The sequence below is a fragment of the Salmo salar genome, chromosome ssa07 (genome assembly GCF_905237065.1).
Source record: "Salmo salar chromosome ssa07, Ssal_v3.1, whole genome shotgun sequence".
Lineage (NCBI taxonomy): Eukaryota > Metazoa > Chordata > Actinopteri > Salmoniformes > Salmonidae > Salmo > Salmo salar.
Window position 1 is genome coordinate 46,910,814 of NC_059448.1, and position 26,661 is coordinate 46,937,474.

General features: G+C 45.0%; 1 protein-coding gene across 15 annotated transcripts in view; it reads left to right on the forward strand.

Moving 5' to 3' along the window:
• Positions 1 to 26,661, forward strand: part of LOC106609419 (protein phosphatase 1 regulatory subunit 12A) — a 71,629-nt gene that overhangs the window by 30,901 nt on the left and 14,067 nt on the right. For 5 of the 15 annotated variants that reach the window (XM_014208228.2, XM_014208225.2, XM_045722109.1 and 2 more), the window contains exons 4-20: positions 3,015 to 3,174; positions 3,843 to 3,987; positions 4,125 to 4,199; positions 4,431 to 4,522; positions 5,342 to 5,502; positions 6,077 to 6,213; positions 10,413 to 10,676; positions 11,119 to 11,210; positions 11,644 to 11,763; positions 12,325 to 12,477; positions 12,826 to 12,993; positions 13,241 to 13,402; positions 14,250 to 14,340; positions 14,979 to 15,158; positions 15,370 to 15,574; positions 18,933 to 19,045; positions 19,331 to 19,396. In XM_014208228.2, the coding sequence (XP_014063703.1) occupies positions 3,015 to 3,174; positions 3,843 to 3,987; positions 4,125 to 4,199; positions 4,431 to 4,522; positions 5,342 to 5,502; positions 6,077 to 6,213; positions 10,413 to 10,676; positions 11,119 to 11,210; positions 11,644 to 11,763; positions 12,325 to 12,477; positions 12,826 to 12,993; positions 13,241 to 13,402; positions 14,250 to 14,340; positions 14,979 to 15,158; positions 15,370 to 15,574; positions 18,933 to 19,045; positions 19,331 to 19,396 (2,384 nt within the window). The remainder of the gene's footprint in view (positions 1 to 3,014; positions 3,175 to 3,842; positions 3,988 to 4,124; positions 4,200 to 4,430; positions 4,523 to 5,341; positions 5,503 to 6,076; positions 6,214 to 10,412; positions 10,677 to 11,118; positions 11,211 to 11,643; positions 11,764 to 12,324; positions 12,478 to 12,825; positions 12,994 to 13,240; positions 13,403 to 14,249; positions 14,341 to 14,978; positions 15,159 to 15,369; positions 15,575 to 18,932; positions 19,046 to 19,330; positions 19,397 to 26,661) is intronic. The other 10 variants (XM_045722110.1, XM_014208233.2, XM_045722114.1 and 7 more) reach the window with 8 other exon arrangements.

Here is a 26,661-nt window from a genome sequence, read left to right on the forward strand (position 1 = left end):
TGCCACATCAGTTTTTGGGTCGATGGGCAGTTACACTGGCAATTAGTTTGCAGCGGAGTTGCAGCATGAGTGGAATTCTCAGGCTGTTAGATGTAACCCCAGGTAGGGAATGAATTCATGCGCATTGTTCTTGACCTTACCACAATAATGGCTAGAGCAGCTCTCCGTTCTCCGTGTTCAGTAAGGTACAGTTATGTAACCGTGTTGTTCAGCTCCCTCTGTATGTTTAATGTGATTTTTCTCCTCCCGTCTCATGGTCTCCTCTCTAAAGAGATACCTTAGTCATGGGGTTAAACTCGTTAAGGAGTCACCACCATTACTGCGCGGCTGGCTCCACCTTCAGATCCCCTCTGTCTCCCAGACATTAGGTGACTGGGCCCCCACCCACTACCTCTAACTGCCCATAAGGGCTGTCTCTGATGCCACACACACACACACACACACACACACACACACAGTTTCCCTGCTCAGTGTCTTAGGGTAATTTAGTTTTGGCTAGTCAGCAGGTTTTCCTTCCGCTGAATTTAGTCCTGTGTTATCTCATCCTCAGAGGTCCAGGCGACTTTCCTCAGAGGATTCTCATGTTTGCGCCAGGTCAGATTCTTTGGGATATTTTCCATTTTGGCTTTACCAGACCATATGTAGGCCTAGCTTTGAGAGAGGGGGAGGGAGAGTGGATGAGGACTGAATCAGTCAGTTTTCTGGTCTACTGGCTTTTCTCTCTTTATTTTCTCAGCGTCCCGGTAGAAGGTGCAATTTTCTCTTGAAAAAGCAGCTTTGTGTCCAGTTCCTCCACCAGGCTGCTGTTTTGTAGTTCTACTTAGGATCTATTAGTCTCCCTGCCTTTTTCTAGAACCAGTACAGGCTACTCCTTAAATGTCCCTGCTCTCTAGTAAGCGATGGGCCCTATTGTTACAGATGCAATAAACATTTATACAGGCCAATTATTGCAGGGCTAGTAATGTTGATAATGCCTTGACTAATAGAGTTCCCCTGCCTTGCTGGTGCATTTGTAAAACATGCATCTGTGAGGTTGTGGACATCTCACCTTTTGTACCACGGTCCACCAGTTCCACAGGCTGTATGCGCGGCAGCCCAGCAGAATAAAGGACTAATTGAGATCCATTATGACAGCAGTGCATTGTGTATTACACTGTAATGGCATCACATGGACTGGACTAAAGGGCAAAGCATTACTGAACACTGCAGCCATGGTGCCATCTGCCCCCAAGACCAGCCTGAACCCATTGATTCACTTCTGTATTGGAAAAATCTGTTTCATTGGACCATTCATTTGTGCAGTGAGTCAGGGATTTGACTTGTGGAGCCACACTCATCCCCCTTTCAAATGGAGCTTGTTTATTCCATGCAGCCAGACATCATAGTGACCCATGGTGTTGTTGATGAAAGGGATGGGGAAACTCAATGCAAAGGCTTCTAGCTAAACTATAAGTATTTTTGTCATAACCATTAACTCTTACTGCACAATGTGAAAGTAAAACCAAACTAGATGGACTGTGCAGCAGGATTGGTTCTTGGGCAGCCAGGAGTCAGTTTCAGACCTTCTGAGTCGTCTTCATTTCTTCCCACGATTGAAACGCAGCATGCAGACAAGCGGCGCTCTGTCAGTGAAATTGTGCAGGAATGTTTGCCAAGGTCCCCTAGCTGACAGATCTACGTCCCATCGTCCCTTGTTCTCCTCCGCTGGCACCAGGCCAGAACTTCTGGCTGGAGTGAACTGCACCCTGTCCTCCCTGTCCATCCAGCCTAACACACTGTCAGACAGTTGGATCTTCTTTTGTCCTTTTAATTAGTCACGCTTCAGCTCGCTAATCTCATCAACAATGACAGGTAGTGTTAACAAGGCACTTAACCAGCGCTGATTTAACTAATGTCTATCTGTTTCTGAATAAAATCAGCTATTCCTGGATCTTATATTTGATCTTAGTCAATCTTTATTTTTTTAATGCTGCTTGACTTTCCTTGGCCTTCTCATGAATGGAAAAATAAAGGAATTTCATGAATGGATAGAAAAAGGAAGTCCAGCCTTTTTTTTGCAGGAGCTGAGGGATGATGGTGCATCATACGGGAAACCCAAAACCTATAGGATCATCTGAAGTGTTGTTGGCTTCCACCCCAGAGCACTTAGTGCTCAACTACATAAACAATGAGCATATCAACTCACAGCTGAGTAGTCAGACACGCCTTCACCAGTCGCTCCAAATTTCAGCTGTCTCGGGTTCCAGTCGACTGTCAGCAAGACAATACACTCCTGTTCCTGCAACAGCCTGTATCCTGTATAGTGCCGGCCTATACCTTAGACATACTGACCCACATGGAAAACTTACTCTGTGTTTGCTCTCAGTCCCAGAGCAGTGATAACATGGACAAAATATTGAAATAAGCAATTTGTCAGAGGTCAGAGGCCTCTAGTCTATGGAAAAGATTGCTAGCTTTGCTCCCACTCACTTTGCACAACCACAAGTGGATTATTTGCTTAAACTACATGCCTTCATGGGTTGGATTTTGACACCTCGCCATACAAAGTATGTCAAATGTCCATAGCTCGCTTACAACACTGTGTAAACCATAGGGACATTTAGCCTGTTGTGTAATATTCCAGGTCAGATTTCTGCTGTGTAAAGGGTATCAGACTCATTGACTTTTCATCCATTGTTAGTTTCAAATGAAACTCTGGACTGTAGTTCCCCATTTGAGTGTGAGCCTTCAACTCATTCACTTAAGGCCATGTGTGGCAAGCATGTGTATCTGGTATGTCCAGATTCAGTGTTCCATTTTTGTCTTTTGTATCACTTCTGTAATATTGTGATGTTAGTTCCCTGGGGTTGAATGGCAGACAGGCAGCATTTATTTCCTGACAGTTTCTGCCTTCTACTGCTCTTTTGTAGCCTAGATAATCTCCAGTGTTTATAGGGACGTGCCTCTTTTTAAGTAGCAGTTAATCCACTGAGGCCAGACTAACAGTGGTCACCGTTACACTCCGCCCTCACCAGGCGTGGACATCGAGGCAGCCAGGAAGGAGGAGGAGCGGATCATGCTGAGGGACGCCCGGCAGTGGCTCAACAGCGGAACCATCAACGACGTCCGACACGCCAAGTCCGGGGGGACCGCACTCCACGTCGCCGCCGCCAAGGGATACGCTGAGGTTTTAAAGTAAGTCCAGATGCCTTACCTCGCCTTTACCTCTAACAAGCTGTAGCCCATCTTTGGATTCCTTTTTATTCTAGACTTATCGCCTTTAATAATGCTGATTTAAAAGATTTCCACTTACATGTTGTCGTTAGGTATTTGTTGTTAGGTGGATTCTGCTTATAGCCATGTCCCTTGTGGGATTTTACTTCATTACTGTGCCAGTGGTTATCAAGAGCCAATCTCTGGCCTGTCAGTACAGACAGACTGCCCAAGGGAGGGACTGCAGCACCCTGTCCATCTGCTCCTGGGAATGCAGCCAACGAAGTCTCCCACACACTCCACTGCCATAGTTGGCTAACACTAACATCTACCATGTTGAGTACCAGATACTCAGAGGTCAACATTTTTCCTGTCCTGCAAGATGTTTGACTGAAATAGGGTTCTTAAACCTTTGCATGAATGTATTTGCACTTATGCAAATAGTTGATAGAATACTTTTTGTTTTATTTGTGTCTTTGGGTTCTGTTTATGCCTAACTAATACGAAATACAGCCATAATGCTGGCACAGTAACTAAAGCCTGGACACTGGCAACGACTGATAAGATTAGGTTGCAGCACCAAATCCAAAAGAACAAGATTAGCTAAATCTCATAAACACTATTTTTGTTTCCCCCTCTGCGCCCCCCAGGCTTTTAATCCAAGCAGGGTATGATGTAAATATTAAAGACTTTGATGGCTGGACCCCGCTCCACGCTGCTTCACATTGGGGCAAAGAGGAGGCCTGCAAGATACTGGTGGAGAACCTGTGTGACATGGACCTTATCAATAAAGTGGTGAGTAGTACTTCTATGGAGTCTCCATTCTCTATCCATACCCTCTAAGGTTCAGTTGAATATGGAGCATGTACTGTACTGCACAGATATATGCTCTTCTCATAACACAAGTTCTGAGAATTGTGTTTCCTCCTCAGGGTCAGACGGCTTTTGATGTTGCAGATGAAGATGTCCTTGGCTACTTAGAGGAATTACAGAAAAAGCAGAATCTGGTAAGCCAGTGTGGCTAATGCTTACATAAGAGCTTTCATTTGAGCCTGGATGAACTGCATAACCTGCTATTAAAGCTTTCAAAAGTGAAACTCCGAGTCACTGGGTATACGCCTTGCAGGTGTAGAGGTCCTTGATCAAATCAGACTTTTTCTTCTTAGTTTTTTTACTGAAAGTTATGGCGTTAGGGTGCCAACTGCCTTCAATCATTTCATGTTTTTCTCCCGTTGCAGCTCAATAGTGAAAAGAAGGATGTTAAGAAGTCTCCCTTGATAGAAACGACGACCACTGGGGACAACAATCAAAATCTAAAATCCATTAAGAGGTAAATATCCTGATTGGGGGGAAATGGGGTGACATTAGGTAGACACTCAGTGAAATACAGTCATGTAATGGATTGTCTTTTATGCATTAACCCCAGGGTAGGTCGCCCACCCCGTCTTTTACACTGCTGCTACACTCTGTTATCTGTGCATAGTCACTTTAATAACTCTACCTACATGTACATATTACCTCGACTAACCGGTGCCCACTGCACATCGACTCTGCACCGGTACCCCCAGTATATAGAGTTAAGTTCATGTTTTAAGTATCCCTATATTTCTGTTATTACGGGGCTATCACTCTGTTTATTAGTGCGCCTGCGCATCAGTCTCGTTGTCGATGAACCTGGCCTGAGTGCAATGGCAGCCATGTGGTGTGCTAATACAGTTTAGTAAACGTTGTTTAACTGGAACCTTGTCGTTGTCATTTCGAGTTAACATATAGTCTCGCTATTGTTATTTTACTGCTTCTCTTTAATTACTTGTTCCTTTTATTTCTTATTTGTAATTTTTTAAACTGCATTGTTGGTTAGGGGCTTGTAAGTAAGCTTTTCACTCTAAGGTCTACACCTGTTGTATTCGGTGTATGTGACTAATACAATTTTATTTGAGGTCTAGGCCACGGGGCAAACTATTGCTAAAGTGCCTGTTTGAAATACCATACTTTCAGTACATTTTAAAGTATCTCCAAGTCATTGAGGCACCCTGATAATATGGAGGTTTATGGGTGTTGCTCTGAAATGGTGCACACATGTCTTTGTAGTCTAATAATAATGAATCCATGCAGACTGAAAGTACCAAACATTGTGTGTGTGTTCCAGCAAAGAGACCCTCCTCTTGGAGCCCGAGAAGCCCGCCCCGCGCATCGAGACCCTGGAACCGGAGAAGGTGGATGAGGAAGAGGAGGGCAAGAAGGACCAGGAGTCCAGCTGCTCCAGCGAGGAGGAAGAGGAGGAAGACTCGGAGTCTGAGACTGAAGCCGGTATGTTCAACCTACTGCAATGGTACAATGGCAGGCAGGGTGTTTCTAAACCTTGACCTGATTTCTGAAGAAGACCTTAGACCCGGTCTACATTAGTTGAACTGATTTGTAAATGTTGGAGTGTGTCGTAGATGTACTCTTTCGAACGGTGTCTGTACATACTTGTTGCAATGACATCAAACACGGTTGTCTGTGACCTCACCTATGGTTGTGCATCTTTATGAAAAAGTATAAACACAAAAATGACAGCATGACATGCACAAAATATGGTCAAAAAAGCATACCTGCTCTATTTTAACACCAACAAACCCATCCATTTAAAAAAAAAAATCTGGTGCTAAAAAGACGTCTAAAGGGGGGTTTGGTGCTAGCACTTTAGCTAGCTAGCTAATCAGACCATATCTTGCAATGACGGTCTGCAGACAGTCTACCTGATTATCGTTTTTATGATTTTTTTTTTTTGGCCAAGAAATGCTTGATGTAATTTAATGGTCTACAGACATGTGGTTAGAAGAAGTATAAACCAGTTTTTATTTATCAATAACTCATACTAGCCCCTCTTCCTCCCCTCCAGACAAGAACAAGACGCCTGTCCCTATGAGCAACAGTAACGGCACTACTGTGGTGCCAACGCCGACCAGCGTTACGGTGTCCTCCACCTCCCCAACCAGCCCCACTAACCAGGTGACTCTCACCTCGCCTGTCAAGAAGGTACGGCCTGGTGGATAGGTCCACTGAAATCCTCCACTAGTCCTCGTCAGCCTCTTCTGCAGAGAGTTTATCACGCCTTTACAGCTCCCACTACTGAATAACTTTTTCTGGAGTCACATGACTGACCAAGTTGTTCCGTGTCCCTGAAGTTTGTTAGTTATAGAACCTAAATGGAAGGTTTAACCGCTGATGCGTTAGGAAGTAACCTGTAAACCGGGATACATGGCGACGAATGCAGCTTTCACATGAGGCCCTGAAATGAGCCATCTCAACTCCTCACCGGTATACAGCTCAATATAATTCAATGTCTGTTTAGTTAAAGCTTTAACACAAACCCGCACTTCATGCTTGGCTCAAGATACACGGGGTTTACATAAAGGGGGTTACCTGGGATTTGTTGCCGGTCACATGAGTAGTACAACACTTGGCTAGGTGTTGTCGCCGCCTGCGGTACACTGTGAACAGAAACAAATGTCAGAGGCCCAGGGGGCGTGAGAGTTACGATTAGTTGAAGAACAGGAGCGCTGGTCTTCAAATCAAACTTTATTTGCCACATGCGCCGAATACAACAAGTGTAGACTTTACCGTGACAGACTTTGAACTCCGGTACCGCTTGCCGAGCGGTAGCAGAGAAAACAGTTTCTAACTTGGGTGACTGGAGTCTCGGACAATTTCATGGGCTTTCCTCTGACACCGCTTATTATATAGGTCCTGGATGGCAGGAAGCTTGGCCCCAGTGATGTACAGGGCTGTTTGCACTACCCTCTGTAGCGCCTTACGGTCAGATGCTGAGCAGTTGCCATACCAGGCAGGATGCTCTCCATGGTGCAGCTGTAGAACTTTTTGAGGATCTGAGGACCCATGCCAAATCTTTTCAGTCTCCTGAGGGGAAAAGGTTTTGTCGTGCCCTCTTTATGACTGTCTTGGTATGTTTGGACCATGATAGTTTGTTGGTGATGTGGACACCAAAGAACATGAAACTCTCGACCCGCTCCACTACAGCCCTGTTGATGTTAATGGGGGCCTGTTTGGCCCTCCTTTTCCTGTGGTCCATGATCAGCTCCTTTGTCTTGCTCACATTGACAGAGGTTGTTGTCCTGGCACCACACTGCCAGTTCTCTGACCTCCCTATAGGCCGTCTCATCATTGTCGGTGATCAGGCCTACCACTTGTGTCGTCAGCAAACTTAATGAAAGTGTTGGAGTTGTTTGGCCATGGAGTCGTGGGTGAACAGGGAATACAGGAGGGTACAAAGTGCCCCTGAGGGACCCCAGTGTTAAGGCTCAGTGTGATAGACGTGTTGTTGCCTACTCCTACCACCTGGGGGTGGCCCGTCAGGAAGTCCAGGATCCAGTTGCAGAGGGAGGTGTTTAGTCCCAGGGGCCTTAGCTTAGTGATGAGCTTCGTGGGCACTATGGTGTTGAACGCTGAGCTGTAGTCAATGAACAGCATTCTCACATAGGTGTTCCTTTTGTCCAGGTGAGGAAGGGTGGTGTGGAGTGCGATTGAGATTGCATCATCTGTCGGGGCGGTATGCGAATTGGAGCGGGTGTCCGGGAGGATGCTGTTGATGTGAGCCATGACCATCCTTTCAAAGCACTTCATGGCTACCAACGTGAGTGCCACGGGGCGGTAATCATTTAGGCAGGTTACCTTCGCTTCCTTGGTCACAGGGACTATGGTGGTCTGCTTGAAACATGTAGGTATTACAGACTTGGTCAGGGAGAGGTTGAAAATGTCAGTGAAGACACGCATACTTTGAGTACACGTCCGGGTAATCCGTCTGGCCCAGCGGCATTGTGAATATTGACCTGTTTTTGTTCACATCGGCTACCGAGAGCGTTATCACACAGTCATCCAGAACAGCTGGTGCTCTCGTGCATACTTCGGTGTTGCTTGCCTCGACGCGAGCAGAAAAGGCATTTAGCTCATCTGGTAGGCTCACATCACTGGGCAGCTCGCATCTGGGTTTCCCTTTTGTAGTCCGTAATAGTTTTCAAGCCCTGCCACAACCGATGAGCGTCAGAGCCGGTGTAGTAGGATTCAATCTTAATCCTGTGTTGACGGTTTGCTTGTTTGATGGTTCGTATGAGGGCATAGCAGTGGTTGTACATGGGGGTGGGTAGCCTTGCTCCACATTGTTAATGGTACACTGTTGAACCCTGGAAGGACACAGGTAAGGTCATCAAATATTTTAGCAGTGTTGATTATTACAAGACACAATGAGGATGGGAATTTATTGTTAAAAAATGGCCCCCAGTTTCCCTTTGTCTGCTGCCCTCTGCAGTGCAGATGTGGTGTTGCAGCTGACAATGTACTGTCTCTCTCAGTGCAGGCCTGTTACTCTTTAGAGGGCACTTCTGCTTTATTCCCTCATAAGAACTGAGGCAATGGACTTACGCCACATTATCCTAATGATAGTACATGTAAAGTAAGAGTAGTTTGTAGTATCTTTCCTTCAACACCACTGGCACAGTATCATTAAACTAGAAAAAAACCTGTTAAGCTACAAACAATACCCGGTTTATACTACTTCTATTTTTACGTTTCGTTGAAGTCCAATATTTTGAAAAGGTCACGTTTTCCATTTAAGTTTCCCTTTATGTGCCCGAGGAAATTTCTCCCGTTGGATGTATCCTCCCATCTGATTGCATTTTCTTTGTGGAGGACTCTGCATTCAAGCTGAAGTCCAGACTATGAAATATACCCATCGCTATCCCAGTTATCCATATTTCCTGTTATCTCTCTTGTAGAAATGCTCTTATTCCCCTACTACTTTAATGCCTAGCGCACACACAACACAATGTCTTCTGTCTAACAAGAGTGATCAAAACAATTTAACAATGTCCGCTTTGAGACTAGCATTGTCTTGTCTTTTCAAAATGCCTCTCGTGTCCTGCGAGAGCTGTCACTCACTCAACCAATAGAAACGATTGACCCCCTTGTCAGACATTGTTTGGTGTGATCAGGCCTTAAAATATATCTTTGTCTCTCTGTGCTAGGAACTGTCTATCTTTGCTGCTGCTTCTCTCTCTGTTTTTCTCTCTCCCACTCTATTTGTCTCTTTCTCTCCGTCCGCCCCTCTCTCATCATGGCTCTTGTCTTGATTGGCTTTAGTCTGATTATATTACTGCCCTCATGCCTGTGGCGGAGCCAAGCTGTCCTGCATTGTGGCGTCAAGGCTTGCGCAAAACTGGCATTTCTCTTGTGCCCAAAAAACCCATGGTGAGGCATTGGTGTGTTCCAGAGTTATTAGTTACCCTGCCCTTGTTACCGCCGCACCAAACGACAACTTGCCTAATCACCTGACTTCAATAGCCCATCCAGTCAACACTCTTGCTAACCTAGTGACAGTCCCTTCCCCCCCACCAAAACATTTATTTTCTGCATGGATCTTCAAACACACTGTCCTATAATGCTTTCTCTGTGTGTCTGTGGCTCATGTGCTCCAACTATTGTTGTCTATTTGATGTTTCTGTAGCCATTATGTGTGCAGTATAAGTGTGCCCAAGGCTTGTGTGAGGACTCAATCACTAACTGGAGTTTCAGTAAACAGTGTTTATTCTCTTTAGTGTCTGATTGTAGGCCTGCCACTGCTGCTAAGAGTAAGGAGTTTGTACTCCGTCCCTCAGTCAAAAGTCTAGTACCAGAGTTTATTTATTCATTTTACCTTTATTTTAGTAGGGAGTCCCATTGAGACCAATGTCTCTCTTTCAAGGGAGCTGTCGACCTAGATGTGGTTATATTATTTCTAGGGGTGCAAGTCACTTGTGGTGTCTCGAGCATGTCTCCAGACCTCTGGTTCCCCCTCCAACATGCGCCTCTACTCAAACATCCCCCTTAAATTTGTCAATCCATGACACGTTATCAAGTGCTGCCAGAGATCAGACAGTAGCCTCTGCAGATTCATTCCACACCAAAACTCCTTTGCTTTTTGACCTCTTGATTAACCTCTGTGGACTGCTCTGTGTTCCTCACCCCAGAAAACTAAACCCCGGACTGCTGCCTTCGTCTGCTCTCTGTATACACCTGCATTGCTTGCTGTTTGGGGTTTTAGCCTGGGTTTCTGTACAGCACTTTGAGATATCAGCTGATGTAAGAAGGGCTATATAAATACATTTGATTTGATAAACCCCCCTTATTAATGTGTCTTTGCTAACGGCTAACCACTAACCCTTCTCCCCGCTCTCTCCCCCCAGGTGGCCCAGCAGGTGTCCCCTGCCGGTAAGGTCTCTCCTAAAGAGGTCTCCCCTAAAGATAAACAGGAGGATGACAAGACTAAGAAATCGGACGAGTCCCCGGCGTCGTGGCGCCTGGGCCTGAGGAAGACTGGCAGCTACGGGGCGCTGGCGGAGATCACAGCCACTAAGGAGGCCCAGAAGGAGAAGGACACGACTGGGGTGATGCGCTCGGCCTCCAGCCCACGCCTCTCCTCCTCCCTGGACAACAAGGACAAAGAGAAGGTCAGTAGCTAACTAACACCACGCTGTCTGACCCAGGCATCGGTACCGTTATGTGTCCCGTTCTGAGCTTGTCATTAGTGCTGACCCTATCATATATTTACTCCATGTCCCTATAGGACCCACTCAGTGCCCCTACTATAACAATGTGTCCCTGTCTAGCCTAGTCAATAGTGCTGATACTATAGATATTTGATGATCTGTTTCAAATCATGTTATATGTCCAGCTGCTTTGAACACATTGAAGTGTGTGTGTGTATTAAGATGAAGTTAATGGTTCACCGTTCCAGACTGTTTTGAAAAGTTGCGTTGCTGGATTGAAGTTGAAATCCACCGTCGACGGAGAACGGGTTTGTTGGCCGGGGGACAATGTATGAAGAATGTTAGTAGATGTAGCATGTTTGTTTGGGGTCATTTGTTTGAGCTCCTAATGTTTCATGTGCAGGAAAAAGACAAAGGAACCAGACTTGCCTACGTTGCCCCCACCATCCCCAGGAGGCTGGCCAGTACATCAGACATTGACGAGAAGGAGAACAGGTAAAGTGCCAGTGTGGTCCCTCTGAAGGGAAAAGTGCATTGACAGGAGCACCACCTGCTGTTCACTGCTGTGTTACAGGCCCAAAGCAGCACTGCATGTTGTCTTGATGTAGCCGCTCTGCTGCCTCTGAGTACTTCAGTTTACAATGAAAAATCTATAGATTTAAAAAGTAGGCTCATACATATTTCTATGACGTGTAGGAATTAGTTACTGGAAAATAATATTCTCACTGTTCACATTTGACCAGCATCAATCAGATTTGACAATATCACAAATATTGGTCATTGATACTTTGTTAGTCATTGCTGATTTTACATTTAGACACATTTTAGGATTTATCCAGTATTGACTTGTTGTAGCACAAGGCTGCGGGTCCTTGCCTGTATATTGTGGAGCCCTGGGTGCTATTGTAGTGTGTGGTTCCAATCCCAGGGACTCTGCTGCTAGTCTGGTACGTAGCGGCTCCTACACCAGGAGACGCTGGGACGATGAGCTGAAGAACAGTGAAGGAAGCGCTTCCACCAACCGAACAACACCCAGCTATCAGCGCAGGTTAGCCACGCTTCACTATATGCTACCTCTCAGAGTCCTCAACCTGACTGACTCACTACACCAGATCAGCGCATCCATTCATTCAGTACTAGTTCTGGACTTACTAATGACGTCGTGGACATATCCAGTTACACTTTTTAGTTGACTCTTAGTAGTTTTGCTCATTGCTAATGTCAATTTTGATTTCGGAGTGCCATTTGAAAACAGGGCATGTACATGCAAACATCTACTGAGAAAAGCTGTTCAAGTCAGTCCAACGCCTCTGTCACAAACGCCACAGTCTCCTGCATGACTGTACTAGTCCTGTCAGGTTTCTGTGCCTTTAGTTTCTCTATACTACACACCAGGTTCTACATTACAATCTGCCATGGTCATGCTCTTGCCTGCAAGGTTCCAAAACTACATTATCCAGAATCCATCACTATGGCTCAAGAAACCAAGACATGGACCAAGTGTATCAGAGCTTAGTGTTTATACGTTGTGTGTGTATGTTATATAAATGTGTGTGGTGTGCGCCCCCTTGCTAACATGCCTATCTTCGCCCCCCCCACACACTGCCAGCACGTCCCACACGCTAACGCTAGGGCGGAGCGGCAGCACGCGGGACGTGCCAGCCAAGTCCTCGTCTGCCTCCAGCTTGGACTCTATCACCTGTAACACTAAACCCTGGCTGTCACCCACCTCCCACTACCAGTCTTACAGCATTTACCGCAGGTATACCACCAGCCCCCACTGAACAACCTCTATCCACCTCTACTGTCTGTCTGTCACCTGTCTGTTGGTCTTGGCTACATAAGTGTTGTGTAGTTCCATGTGTCTTTGACGATTGGTGTTCTCTTGACCCTCCCATTAACTAAAGAGATCAACCCCATTTTGGAATACTGGGTAACGGCTAACGGGAGAGGAATTCATCTTCAAAGGCCACAGTGTTAACTGTTTTGGATCGCCTAGTTTTCATAACGTGTCATTCCTGGTATGGGTAATGGGTCCTCCCCTTTCCACCCGATCTTCTTTCCTGTTCTCTCGTTCCTTCTCTGACTGTTGTCCCACTGATATCCACAGTGGTTCCTTTGGCAGGAGGCACGAGGACCTGGGTTCGACCACCTCATCCTCAACTAGCACCACCACCACCTCGTCTGTTACCTCGCCCACCAGCCACCGTGACCGCAGCCTGCTCTCCAGCCAGGGCTCCTCCTCCACCCGCACCGGATCCTCCAGCCTCACCAGCAGGTACGCACACACGTAACACATGCATGTGACACACAGGGATCTCCCCCAAATAATGTAAGAGGAGCACTGCATCACTATGTAAAATAAGTGCATTTTATTTGTTATCATATAAGGCCATTTTTATCTAGATTGCTGGAAATGGCATTTACAGGTGATTAAAAACAATCCTGGGAGAACCCTACACACATGAATGTAAAAAATTGTTGGTCCTATTTTGAAGTCCTGTGTGTACAATTGTGTGGGTCAGGTACTGGGCAGAGGAGAGTGCGGAGAGGGAAAAGGAGCGGGAGAAGGAGTCTGCGGCAGTCATCCCTACGATTAACACTGGTTCTACCACCACCACCACGTCCACTACTGGCACTATCATTGGCTCTGACGGCAGGGAGAGACGCAGGTCCGACACGCGCACGTACGCGCACCCCCCGCCTACACACACACACACTCTGACATGGAAACACACATGGATGCCCACACGTGCACCCACAGGGGAAAAACAAGGATGTCACTGATACACACACCTTGTCTATTATTTTACACAAAGCTCATGTTTCTTCACTTGTTTATACAACTAGAAACAATGTAATAACTGCTGTCTCTCAGAAAACGGAATATCTTGAAGCTAGCAGGATCCTGTGCTGTTTGAGATTGCATTGCCTCTATTTGAGAATTGGGTGTGATCTCCTACAGTGTGTACACACTGCAGGAGGAGCTGGAGTCTGTTAAAATGAATGGGGTTAAGAGCACGTCTTCCTGTGAAGTCACTGCTGCTGAAAGAAGCCACCTGTTCTGGGAGGGGTCTAGAACCCTGACTGCTTCAGAAAGTTCTCCTTATAAGGAAGATGGGTTTCCCAAGGCTCACAAGTGATGAGTTCATATTTTTGTATGCAATGAAGGAACACATTCCCTCTTCAAAGAAAGCATTTCAATTATCTGTCTTGTTGCTCCCTCAATATTTGCAATATTTTGAGACTAACACTAAATTAAAGGTGAGAGGAGATTAAATATCTCCACAGCTGATAGTATAATACAAATATGGAGGTGAGCAGAAAAAAACACTTGAATGTAAGAGGCTATTTACTTGAACAGTTGTCAGTCTCATAACTACCATGTATATCATCCTTACGTGAGGCTTTAGCTTGTTTGTGTTGCAGGTCGTACCTCTCGCCAGTTCTCGTTTGTGTTGCAGATCGTACCTCACGCCTGTCCTTGTTTGTGTTGCAGATCGTACCTCACGCCTGTCCTTGTTTGTGTTGCAGATCGTACCTCACGCCTGTTCGTGATGAAGAGTCGGAGTCCCAGAGGAAAGCCCGCTCCAGACAGGCTAGACAGTCCAGACGGTCTACCCAGGTTAGTGAAGACGTCTGTCCTATCTCTGCTTCTGATCTGGCCCTAAATGGCCAATCAAATACTTGTCGATAAATGCAGTGTCAACTGAGTCACTTCTTATTGGACTTTTGTAATGGTTCATGGTTAGTCCATTTCTCTACTATAAGAGTCATAAGAAAAAGTAATGTGCATGTTATCAAGTATTCTGCCATAATGTGGCTTGGGTAATATAGCTGAACTGATTGTTAAAAAAATGTTATTACTAGTTTGTTTTTATTGCGGAAACATAAACATTGTGTAAAGTGGCACACATTCCTAAGCGTGGTGAGTTTAAAAAAAAATTTTTTTATGAGATTGTTTACAAGCTGTAGGGAACTGGGCTGGTCCTTTTCCACACTGTCACTAATACTATCTGAAATAAGTAAATATGGTTCAGCTTAAAATGCCAGAGAAAATTGTCATTTTTTTATAACCACAATAATGTTCACAGTGCAGTAAGTGAATGTCTGAAATGAGTTGTACTGTTTCCTCTTCCAAAATGCAGATTACTGCCATTTTGTAGTTTTTCCCTCCATGAGGAAATCAAAATGGCCAAATAAAAAACATTTGCTCCTGTAACCCTTTTCGGCAGAGATTCACTAAATTCCATTTCCTCTCAGGGTGTGACTCTGACTGACCTCCAAGAGGCAGAGAAGACAATCGGCAGGAGCCGCCCCACACGGACCCGGGAGGAGGAGAAGGAAGAGAAGGAGAAACAAGACAAGGAGAAGCAAGAGGAGAAGGAGACTGGTGAGACCAAGGAGGACGACTACCGGTCGAGGTACCGCAGCTTCGAAGAGGTATGTGATGGCTTCCCCAAGAGTTATTTACGATGCTCTCTTATCCATCTGGAAATACAACATGAGTTTACTGTTGATGTGTAAACTGACAATCACTTTTGAGGTTTCAAAATAAATTGGATACATTTTTTGGCAGTTTTCCTCAAGCCCTGGTTGTTTGATCTGAAGACGGTAACCATTCCGGACTTCCTGTTCTTTCTCCTCTCTCCAGACTTACCAGCGCTACCGTCCCTCCACCACCTCGACCACCTCCACCCTGAGCACGGCCTCCACCCCGTCCTCCACCACCTCCAGCTCCCTCAACAGGCCCAACAGCCTGAGCGGCATCACTTCCTCCTCCAGCTCCCTCAACAGGCCCAACAGCCTGACCGGCATCACCTCTTCCTACAGCCGCTCCTCCAGGGACACTGAGAAAGGTCAGCCATGAGAGCAGAGCTACGGGTTTAGATCTCTAAATGCTATGGATTGTATTAAATCTCATATGTTGCTGCCATTCGGTGTATCAGTATGATACATCTATGTACACTCATACCTCTGTCAGCAGTGCCATTGATTGTTACTGAGTAGACGCACATGCACGCACAAATATTATACTGAGATAGGTCTGCTGTTGAAAGCAGGAGTATCTGTTGAAAAAAAGAAGCTTGAGTTGTACTGATGTAGAATATATTCCCATATTGAGGTATGGCTGGAGTATGTAACATAATACAGTGCCTTCAGAAAGTATTCATTCTTGACTTATTCTACATTTTGTTACAGCCTGAATTCAAAATGGATGAAATAGATTTTCTCACCCATCTACACACACTATCCCATAATTAGTGAAAACATGTTTCAGATATTTTTGCGATTTTATTGAAGATGAAATGCAGATCTCATTTGTACTGAACAAAAATATGAACACAACTTGCAACAATTACAATGATTTTACTGAGTTTCAATTCATATAAGGAAATCAGTCAATTTAAATAAATTCATTAGGCCCTAATCTATGCATTTCACATGACTGGGCGGCGGCGCAGCCATGCATGGGCCTGGGAGGGCATAGGCCCACCCACTTGGAAGCCAGGCCCAGCCAATCAGAATGAGTTTTCTTCCCCACAAAAGGGCTTTATTATAGACAGAAATACTCCTCAGTTTAATCAGCTATCCGGGAGGCTGGTCTCAGACGATCCCGCAGGTGAAGAAGCCGGATGTGGACGTTCTGGTGTGGTTACGTGGTCTGCGTTTGTGAGGCCAGTTGGACGTACTGCCAAATTCTCTAAAATGACGTTGGATGTCGCTTATTGTAGAGAAATTAATGTATTTCTCTGGCAACCGCTCTGGTGGAACTTCCTGCAGTCAGCATGCCAATTGCAAGCTTCTTTAAAACTTTTGAAATCTGTGGTGTTGTGTGACAACACATTTTAGTATTTTTATTGTCCCCAGCACAAGGTGCACCTGTGTAATGATCATGCTGTTTAATCAGCTTCTTGATATGCCACACCTGTCAGGTGGATGGATTATCTTTGCAAAGGAGAAATGCTCACTAACAGGGATGGTAACAAATTTGTACACCAACATTTTAGAGAAATACGCTTTTTGTGGGTATGGACATTTCTGGGATCTTTTATTTCTGCACATGGGACCAACGCTTTACATGTTCCCTTTATATTTTATGTTTAGTGTGTATATAAGTATTCACATCCCTTTGCTATGACACTCCAAATAGTGCTCAGGTGCATGCAATTTCCTTTGATCATCCTTGATGTCACTACAACTTGATTGGAGTCCACCTGTGGCCAATTCAATTGTTTGAACTTTTTTGTTGTTGAAAGAAACACGTGTAAGGTCCCACAGTGGCTGTCATTGTAAATAGGAATTTGTTCATAACTGACTTGTCTCATTAAATAAAGGTTAAGTCAAATAAATGTCAGAGCAGAAACTATACCATGAAGTCCAAGGAACTCTCGGTAGTGCTCCAAGATAATTGTGATGACGCATGTATCTGGAGAAGTGTATAAAACAATTTCTAGAGTTTTGAAAGTTTCCAAGAGCACAGTGGTCTCCATTGGGAAATAAAAAAATAATAATATGGAACTCTGCCTAGAGCTGGCCAGCCGACCAAACTGAGCAACAGGGCAAGAATGACCTTGGTCTGGGAGGTGACCATGAAGCCAATAACCACTGACAGAACTACGTAGTTCCTTGGCTGAGATGAGAACCTGCCAGAAGGACAATAGTCTGGCCACTCTCCCACAAAGCCCAGATTGGTGAAGTGCTGTAGAGACTGAGGCCACTCCTGAGAAAAAGGCACATGACGGCATGCCTGGAGTTTGCAAAAAAGGCACGTGAAAAACTTAAGAGCATAAGGCAAAAGATTGTGGTCTGATTAGACAAAAATGTAATTCTTGGCCTGAATACAAAGTGCTATGTCTGGAGAGAACCAGGCACAGCTCATCACCCGTATAACACCATCCCTACCATGAAGCGTGGTGGCAGCAGCATGCTATGGGGATGCTTTTCAGCAGCATGGACTGGGAGACTGGTAAGGATGGAGGGAACAAGGAATGGAGACATGCAGGCAATTTCTTGACGAGAACCTGCTTCAGAGCGCAAACGGCCTTAGACTGAGGGCGAATATTTACATTCCAACAGCAGAATGACCCCAAGCATACAGCCAAAGCAACGCTGAAATGGCTTCAGAACAAGAATGTAAAAGTACTTGAAATCTGTGGAAAGACTTGAAGATTGCTGTTCCCCATCTAATTTAAGAGCTTGAGAAAATCTGCAAGAAAGAATGGGAGAAAATCCTAAAATCCAGAGGTGCAAAGCTGATACAGGCACCGAAGACTACTCAAAGCTGTATCGCTGCCAAGGTGCTTCTTCAAAGAATTGACTCAGGGGAATACTTATGTAAATTTGATTTCTGTATTACATTTTCAATAAATCTAAAAACATGTTTTCACTTTGTCATTATGGGATATTTTGTGTAGATGGGTTTACAAATTATCAATTTAATCCATTTTGAATTCAGGCTGTAACAGAACAAAATGTAGAACAAGTCAAGGGGTATGAATACTTTCTGAAGGCACTGTATCTAATAGCCATGTGAGCTCAGACTGGTTAACCAGAATTCCACCCAGGCAGAGGATTGGGTTGCCTTAAATGACATGCCTTAAATGAAACATGACCCTGCCAAGCCACACTGTTTCTTGACTCACTACTCGCTTAACCCGGAAGCCAGCCACACCAATGTGTCGGAGGAAACACTGTACAACTGACGACCGAAGTCAGCTTGCAGGCGCCTGGCCCACCACAAGTAGTCGCTAGAGCACGATGAGACAAGGAAACCCAGCCGGCCAAACCCTCTCCTAACCCGGATGACGCTGGGCCAATTGGGCCCCGCCCATGGGTCTCCTGATCACCTCCGGCTGTGACACAGCCTGGGATCGAACCCGAGGCTGTAGTAGCGCCTTAGCACTGCGATGCTGTGCCTTAGACCGCTGTGCCACTTGGGAGGCGCAAACCAAAGATTTAACCTAAGGTTTACCGAACTAAGCTTTGATGGAATGAAACTTTGATGTCGGCACACACTGACTATAATGAACACTATTGATGGACATGCTCATTTATTGGGTGACAGTTTGTCACCAGTTAGGCTCCTCAGTAAAGTCAAATGCATTTCCAAAATTAGATTTTGATTTTGACAATGTAAACCGGAAGAATTGGAATTGACCCCAAATGTACTAGGTCCAGTGCATGTGGCTCACTCAATCTCTCTGTAATTGACAGAATCCGAGGAGAAGGAGGGAGAGGATAAGTCCCAGCCCCGCTCCATACGTGATCGCCGGCGGCCCCGTGAGAAGAGACGCTCCACCGGGGTGTCTTTCTGGACCCAAGATGGGGTTTGTGACATACACACTGACACCTTAATGTGGACATGCCTCAAGTGTAATGATCAGAGCCCACTTGACCCACCCTTAAGGCAATAAGGATACATGTCAGTTTGAGGTAAAAAGCCATTTTATAGATTTAGCAGTACAACTACTCTCGAGGTACTACATTGAAGTGCACTCCAAGAAACACCTCTGGATGTAGCTGATTGGGGAATTTCAGCCAGACTTTGGGTTTGTTCTGAGAATAACTGTCCCGGGGATGTTCCTGACCTCCTGTCCCTCCTTGCATTCCAGAGTGATGACAATGACCCAGACCAGTCGGCGGACTCAGAGGAAGGCAGCATCAAGGGTGAACCTCAGGTAACCTTAGTCCACACAACCATGCAGAAATAAACCCACAATAGATGCAGTAAAGAGGTCATTGGAACGCAGGATGCTGTGATGCCCTCATTGGCGCAAATCCCCACAAATCTGATCGAACTAAGTGGGTATTTGTCAAATCCGTAATGATTTTTGTATTCATTTGAAACGGGCTCAAGGTGGTTACTAAAGTCTGATTTGGATATTTTGGGCTGTTTTCGCTGCATAATATTTTAAAGTTGTCCCTTTTTCACGTGTTGAAGAAGTGACTGCTATATGCTAACTCACGTTTGTATGAGATGGTAGCATAGCTAGCATACAGAGATTAGTTATGGAAGGCAGTCGTTTTTAACTGAAAGGCATGTCCACATTAGTGTCAGTGTGTGTATATCACGAACCCCATTGATTGGCGACTATGACATGAACATATACATGGACATGTATTGGGGTTGACATCCATACAAGCGTTATGCTCAGATTTATACCTCAACATATTGTGAAATATCCGTAATAAACAATAGCCTATAGGCTGTTTTTGCTGGAGGGCATTGAGGATATTCCACTCGTTTCCATGGCATTTCCATTGTTTTGGTTGAGTTCCATTGACCTCTTTACCGCAACTGTCTGTGGTCTAACCTCCAGCCTGAGACCCAAACTAAAGGATAGACTGTTTTGATTTAACACTTTTAGTGAGTGGCCATTTTTTTTGGTGAAGTTCAACAACCCCAATCAACTTTTTTTGTTCTTTTGTCTATAGTCACGGCCAAGCAAGTGCCCCTGCTTTTTCTTTATTTGGCCTGTTTTGGCCAGCTTTGGTACTGTAAAGACTCCCTCTTCTGCTTACTTTGGATTTAATGGTTCCTCCTTTCCTGTGATTGTCCTGTCGCTAAGGTGACCTCAAACGCAAAGCACTCTCCACCATAGTTCAGTAAGTTCCAAAACAAGCCACCACACAAAGGAAATTGTCTTGTTCATGTCAAAGGTTGAATGTACAAGCAGTTTTCACTATTAGGAAAACTATTCTGCAATTTGTTACGAACCTCTTTGGCCCAGCGGTCTAGGGGGGATGGATACGAGACCCGTAACATAAATCATGCAAATTATAATCGTGACATGTAACAGTGAGAACCAAAAACCACAGACAACTGAAATCTACCGTCAAACTCAAAAGGTTTATTTTAAACACACGGTAAAGGGGTGTGGGAAAAGGGGCTGAGCTGGACCCAAGCAACGAAACAATAATCCAAAACCACCCCTAAGCTAGACTAGCCTATTTCAACAACAGCTAGCTAACTAACCAAAAATACAGTGGGTGGTCCGCCCAGTTCTAACTATGGTACTTAGACACAGTATTCCTACGGGTAATGTATGCCCATGGGCGACTTGTCTTGGTACCCCCCTTTTCCCACCAAACAAACAAACAGTCAAATAACAAAACAATACTCACAGGATTACCGGACAAATGTGACATGTAGTTTGCAAAAACAAAAGAGATCAATACAGAGAGAGAGAGACACGGGGAGATAGAGATTGGACACAAGAGCGAATGAGCACAAAGATTGATCACAGAGTGAGAATGAGCTCGCGAGATAAAAATGAGCTCCGGGAGAAAACAACTGACTGGGTTTTTAAACCAAGGGAAAGGGACTGTGATTGGTTGAGGGAGAAGGAACAGGTGTCTTCTGATTGGGGACTGATGATTGTCACCTGTGATGGGGAGAAGGAGAGAAAAGAAACACACAGGATACACACTTGTATCCGTAACACTCCCACCCTTAAAAGAGCAACCCCCAGGGGGGATTGCGACTAAAAGTATGTACACAGTTTATACAAAAGTATCTACAATGAATACTCACAAAATCAAAGTCAATCTTCCGAAACATACAAAAATTATTACACACGAGACAAAGCATCTGCTAACATATTTTCAGAACCCTTTTTGTGGCAAATCTCCAAATTATAATTTTGTACAATAAGAGCCCAACGCATAAGGCGCTGGTTCTGGTTGTACATACGGTGGAGAAACACTAAGGGGTTATGGTCCGTATATACAGTCACAGGTAGGGCACTAGACCCTATGTACACCTCAAAATATTGCAGAGCTAACAACAACGCTAGAGCTTCTTGCTCGATGGTGGCATAGTTTGTCTGACATTTGTTAAATTTTCTGGAGAAATAACACACCGGATGATCCAGTCCACTCTTGTCCTGCTGAAGTAGAACAGCACCAGCACCTCTGGCACTAGCATCTACCTCAAGTTTAAATGGTTTTTCAAAATCCGGAGCTGCAAGTACAGGGGTATTACATAATAGTGCTTTAGCAGTTTCAAAAGCTACCTTACAGTCCGGGGACCACACAAACGATCTTGCCGGACTGAGCAAATCGGTCAATGGAGCAACTACCGCAGAGAAGTTTTTACAGAAGCTACGGTAGTAGCCAACCATCCCCAAAAAGCGGCGTAGCTCTCGTCTGGTGGTAGGCGCAGGGAATGCAGTGATAGCCAAGACCTTAGCATCAACAGGGCGCACCTGTCCATGGCCTACCTCTTTGCCGAGATAGGTAACAGTGGCCTTCCCAAACTCGCACTTTGCCAAGTTCAGGGTTAAAGAAGCAGCGGCCAAACGTTCACATACTACCCTTAGAGAGTTAACATGATCTGTCCACTCAGATGAATAAATCACTAGATCATCTAGATATGCACTACAATTAGGAACGCCAGCTAATACGGTGTTAACCAGTCGTTGAAAAGTGGCTGGTGCATTTCGCATCCCAAAAGCCATGACAGAGTATTGTAGGAAGTTGTCTGGGGTAACAAAGGCAGAAATCTCAGAAGCACGTGAGGTTAACGGAACCTGCCAGTAACCTTTTAAGAGGTCCAACTTAGTTACATAAGTAGCAGCACCAACAGTGTCAATACAGTCGTCCAGTCTGGGTAACGGGAAAGAATCTGGCAATGTGACAGAATTTACCTTTCGATAATCCGTACATAACCTGGACGTACCATCAGGTTTAGGAACCAGAATGCAAGGAGAACTCCAAGGGCTTGAACTTGGCGTGGCCAGGTCATTTTCCAACAAATATTTCACTTCATCCCTCATTATCTTCCTCTTAGAAGCATTGACACGATATGGGTGTTGCTTGATAGGGGCAGCATTTCCAACATTAATGTCATGTTCCAACACATTTGTGCGAGTAGGAACGTCATTAAAGAGACATGGAAAACTGTGGAGTAGCCTCACAATATCGTCGGCCTGTCCTTCCGTTAAGTGAACCAGACCTGACTGGAGAGACATCAGCATTTCTGAGTTGGGCAATCTAACACACTGCTGCTGAGTATTGCGCAACTCCAATCCATCTCCATCAACATCATCAATATGACAGTCCACTATCATAGCCGTAGAAGCAGCAGAAATAGCAGTAACTTCCGCTGTGGTTGAACCATCTACCTGGGTGATGGGTCGGGTTTGGTATGCTTTCAACATGTTAATGTGGCACACACGAGATTGCCGTTTTCTATCAGGAGTTTGAAGCACATAATCAGTTTCACTTAACTTCTTTTCAATCAAATAAGGACCAGAGAAACGAGCTGACAGTGAAGATCCTGGAACAGGCAATAACACCAGCACTTGGTCACCTGGCTGTAGTGGACGAGAAACAGCCTGTTTATCATAGTGTCTTTTCATACTTGTTTGTGAGGAAGACAGAGCTTCCTTAGCGAGAGCACAGGCTTGGTGTAGGCGCTCACGAAAGCGACTAACGTAGTCCAACACATTCTCTTCTTCCGTACACAACTCTTGGGACAAAAACTGTTCTTTAAGGACTTTCATTGGTCCTCTCACTGTGTGACCAAACACTAGTTCAGCTGGGCTGAACCCTAGGGACTCCTGTACAGTTTCACGAGCAGCAAACAAAACTAGAGGAACTCCCTCATCCCAATCTTTCTCAGATTCCAAACAATATTTACGTAGCATAGACTTCAGTGTCTGATGCCATCGTTCAAGCGCACCCTGAGACTCTGGGTGATATGCGCTTGATACACGGTGCGCAACTGACAAGGATTTTAACACCTGCTTGAAGAGCTTTGACAGGAAATTTGTACCTTGATCAGTTTGTACCACCTTAGGTAACCCGAATGTCGTGAAGAACTTAATTAAGGCTTTACTCACCACTGGAGCTGTAATCCTTCTCAGAGGAATGGCTTCGGGGTATCTTGTTGCCATACACATTATCGTTAACAGAAACTGGTTACCCGATTTTGTCTTCGGTAACGGTCCAACACAATCAACCACCACATGTTCAAATGGTTCACCTATGACAGGTATAGGACAAAGAGGAGCAGGAGGAATAACCTGATTTGGTTTTCCTGTAACCTGACATGTGTGACATGTCCGACAGAACTGAGCCACATCTTGTTTTAAACCTGGCCAAAAGAAATGTCGAAGGATCCGATCATAAGTCTTCGTGATCCCTAAGTGTCCAGACCACTGGTGATCATGAGCAAGGGATAACACATTGTGTCGAAAGGCTGTAGGAATCACTATTTGGTAAACAGCATTCCAATCTCCCTCCGCGCCACCATGGGATGTCCATTTACGCATGAGGAGATTACCATCAAGAAAGTAAGCCACATTCTTCTTCTTTACCTCTTCCAATGAGACAACACTAGAAAAACATTTAGCAAGCTTGTTGTCAACCTTCTGGTTAGCAATCAGCTGCTCACGAGTGACTGGTAACGGTATTGCCTCAGCAATAAGTTCAACATACTTCGATTCTTCCCTTGTCTGTTTGTCAGAGGTGATCAGCTTCGCAGAGGTAGTACACAACCCATCCTCTTGATCATCTTCTTTGAACAGAACAGTGTTCGACAAATCTATCACGTCACCCACTTGTCTTGCCTGAGCACGAGTGACAGCACAAGCGGGGAACACATGGGGATAACTCTGTGCCAACTCATTGGAGAGAGAGTGGTCACTTTTATCCAACACTTCCAATACGGGTACTACCTTTCCTCCAGCAATATCGTTACCCATTATAAAGGTCACACCTTTTACTGGCAACATAGGACGTACCCCCACTCTGAATATTCCACTGATCAACTCAGAGTGTACATTCACAAAGTGCAATGGCACTGGGACAAAACCCATTTCAATACCCTGAACTAACACACTGGAACCACAGTATGTATTGTCGGATAAGGGCAACACATCAGACAATATAAATGACTGTGCCGCACCAGTATCTCTAAGGATTTTAACAGGACGCTGAGATGCTTCGTCATTCGCTATGGACACAAACCCCTCGAAAATGAACGGTTCGTAACTGCGGTCGGGTACTGAGACTTTCAAACTACATTTACCCTGAGGCACTGGTTTCGTTTCAGACCTCACAACAGTACGAATTAGCCCAACACCTGTCGGCGGCTTTGCACGAATAGGCATCCCTTGTTTGCGTTTTAGTAGGAAGCAATCATTAATCATATGTCCCACTTTATGACAATAGAAACAGGGACGCTCATTTTTCTGGCGTGCTTGATATACTGCGGGCCGACCAGGACTAAAAGTAGGCAACTCAGTAGCTCTACTCTCAGTATGAGCCGAAAACACACTCTTGTGCGTCAACACAAACTCGTCTGCCAACACAGACGCTTCTGACAGGGAGGATACTTTCTGTTCATTTAGGTATACTACAATGCGTTCGGGTAAACAATTTTTAAACTCTTCCAACAAAATTAACTCCCGGAGAGAGTTGAAATCAGTTACCTTACTAGCAGCATGCCATTTATCAAACAGATTTCCCTTGTCTCTAGCAAACTCCACATAAGTCTTATTAGAAGACTTTCTATGAGACCTAAATCTCTGTCGGTATGCCTCAGGCACAAGCTCATAAGCGCGAAGAACGGTAGCTTTGACCACTTCATAGTTCAAACTATCTTCCAAAGGTAGCGCTGATAAAACCTCTTGGGCTTTACCAGTTAATTTACATTGTAGCAATAAACACCATACTTCTTCAGGCCATTTCAAGGCTACAGCTATACGTTCAAACACACAAAAATAGGAGTCAACCTCTGACTCTCTAAACAAAGGTACTAAGGCAATCTGCCTACTAATGTCAAACGTGTTGGAAGCTACAGCTGGTGAGGACGACTCACTAACAGGCACAGTAGGAACGAAGGCTAGCCTCGCTGTCTCTGCTTCCAGTTCCATTTGGCGCATTTTGAAATCCATCTGCCGCTGTTCTCTTTCTTTTTCAGCCTCTATTTTACAGATTTCCAACTGCCGCTGTTCTCTTTCTTTTTCTGCCTCAAGTTTACACATTTCTAACTGGAGATTTTCTCGCCTAATTTGGGCTCTCTCTTCTGCCTCCAGTTGAAACTGTATAGAACGGACATCCCTTCTGGCATCACCAGTTGACAGTGGGGAGAGTGGATCAAAACGGGGCAATGTAGCTGGAGCTTTAGCCTCGCCTTCGGTCTCAGACACCGACGGGCTTACAGGAGCAGCAACATCCCCTACAGGGGTAGTAGGCTCAGGCAGCGGTAACACAAGCACCTGCTCTTTCAACAATACATTTAACACTAGTTTCTTAACCTCCGCCTTAACTAAATTGTGAGAAATAGACAATGAATAATGTTCTGCCAAGGTCATTAAATCAATTTTACGACATTTATTAAACACCTCCCACAAAGGGTTATCCAAAAAGGATTTCAACTCAAAAGTAGCCATCTTGAACTACTACCAAACACAAAAGCCAACAAATAGCAAACACTAATGCTTATGACGCTCAACACTGACTAACCACACAATAACAATCTGCATGAGCGGTATGGGCGTCAGTAATGACAGATCCTGGATGAGCCCCCACTTATGTTACGAACCTCTTTGGCCCAGCGGTCTAGGGGGGGATGGATACGAGACCCGTAACATAAATCATGCAAATTATAATCGTGACATGTAACAGTGAGAACCAAAAACCACAGACAACTGAAATCTACCGTCAAACTCAAAAGGTTTATTTTAAACACACGGTAAAGGGGTGTGGGAAAAGGGGCTGAGCTGGACCCAAGCAACGAAACAATAATCCAAAACCACCCCTAAGCTAGACTAGCCTATTTCAACAACAGCTAGCTAACTAACCAAAAATACAGTGGGTGGTCCGCCCAGTTCTAACTATGGTACTTAGACACAGTATTCCTACGGGTAATGTATGCCCATGGGCGACTTGTCTTGGTACCCCCTTTTTCCCACCAAACAAACAAACAGTCAAA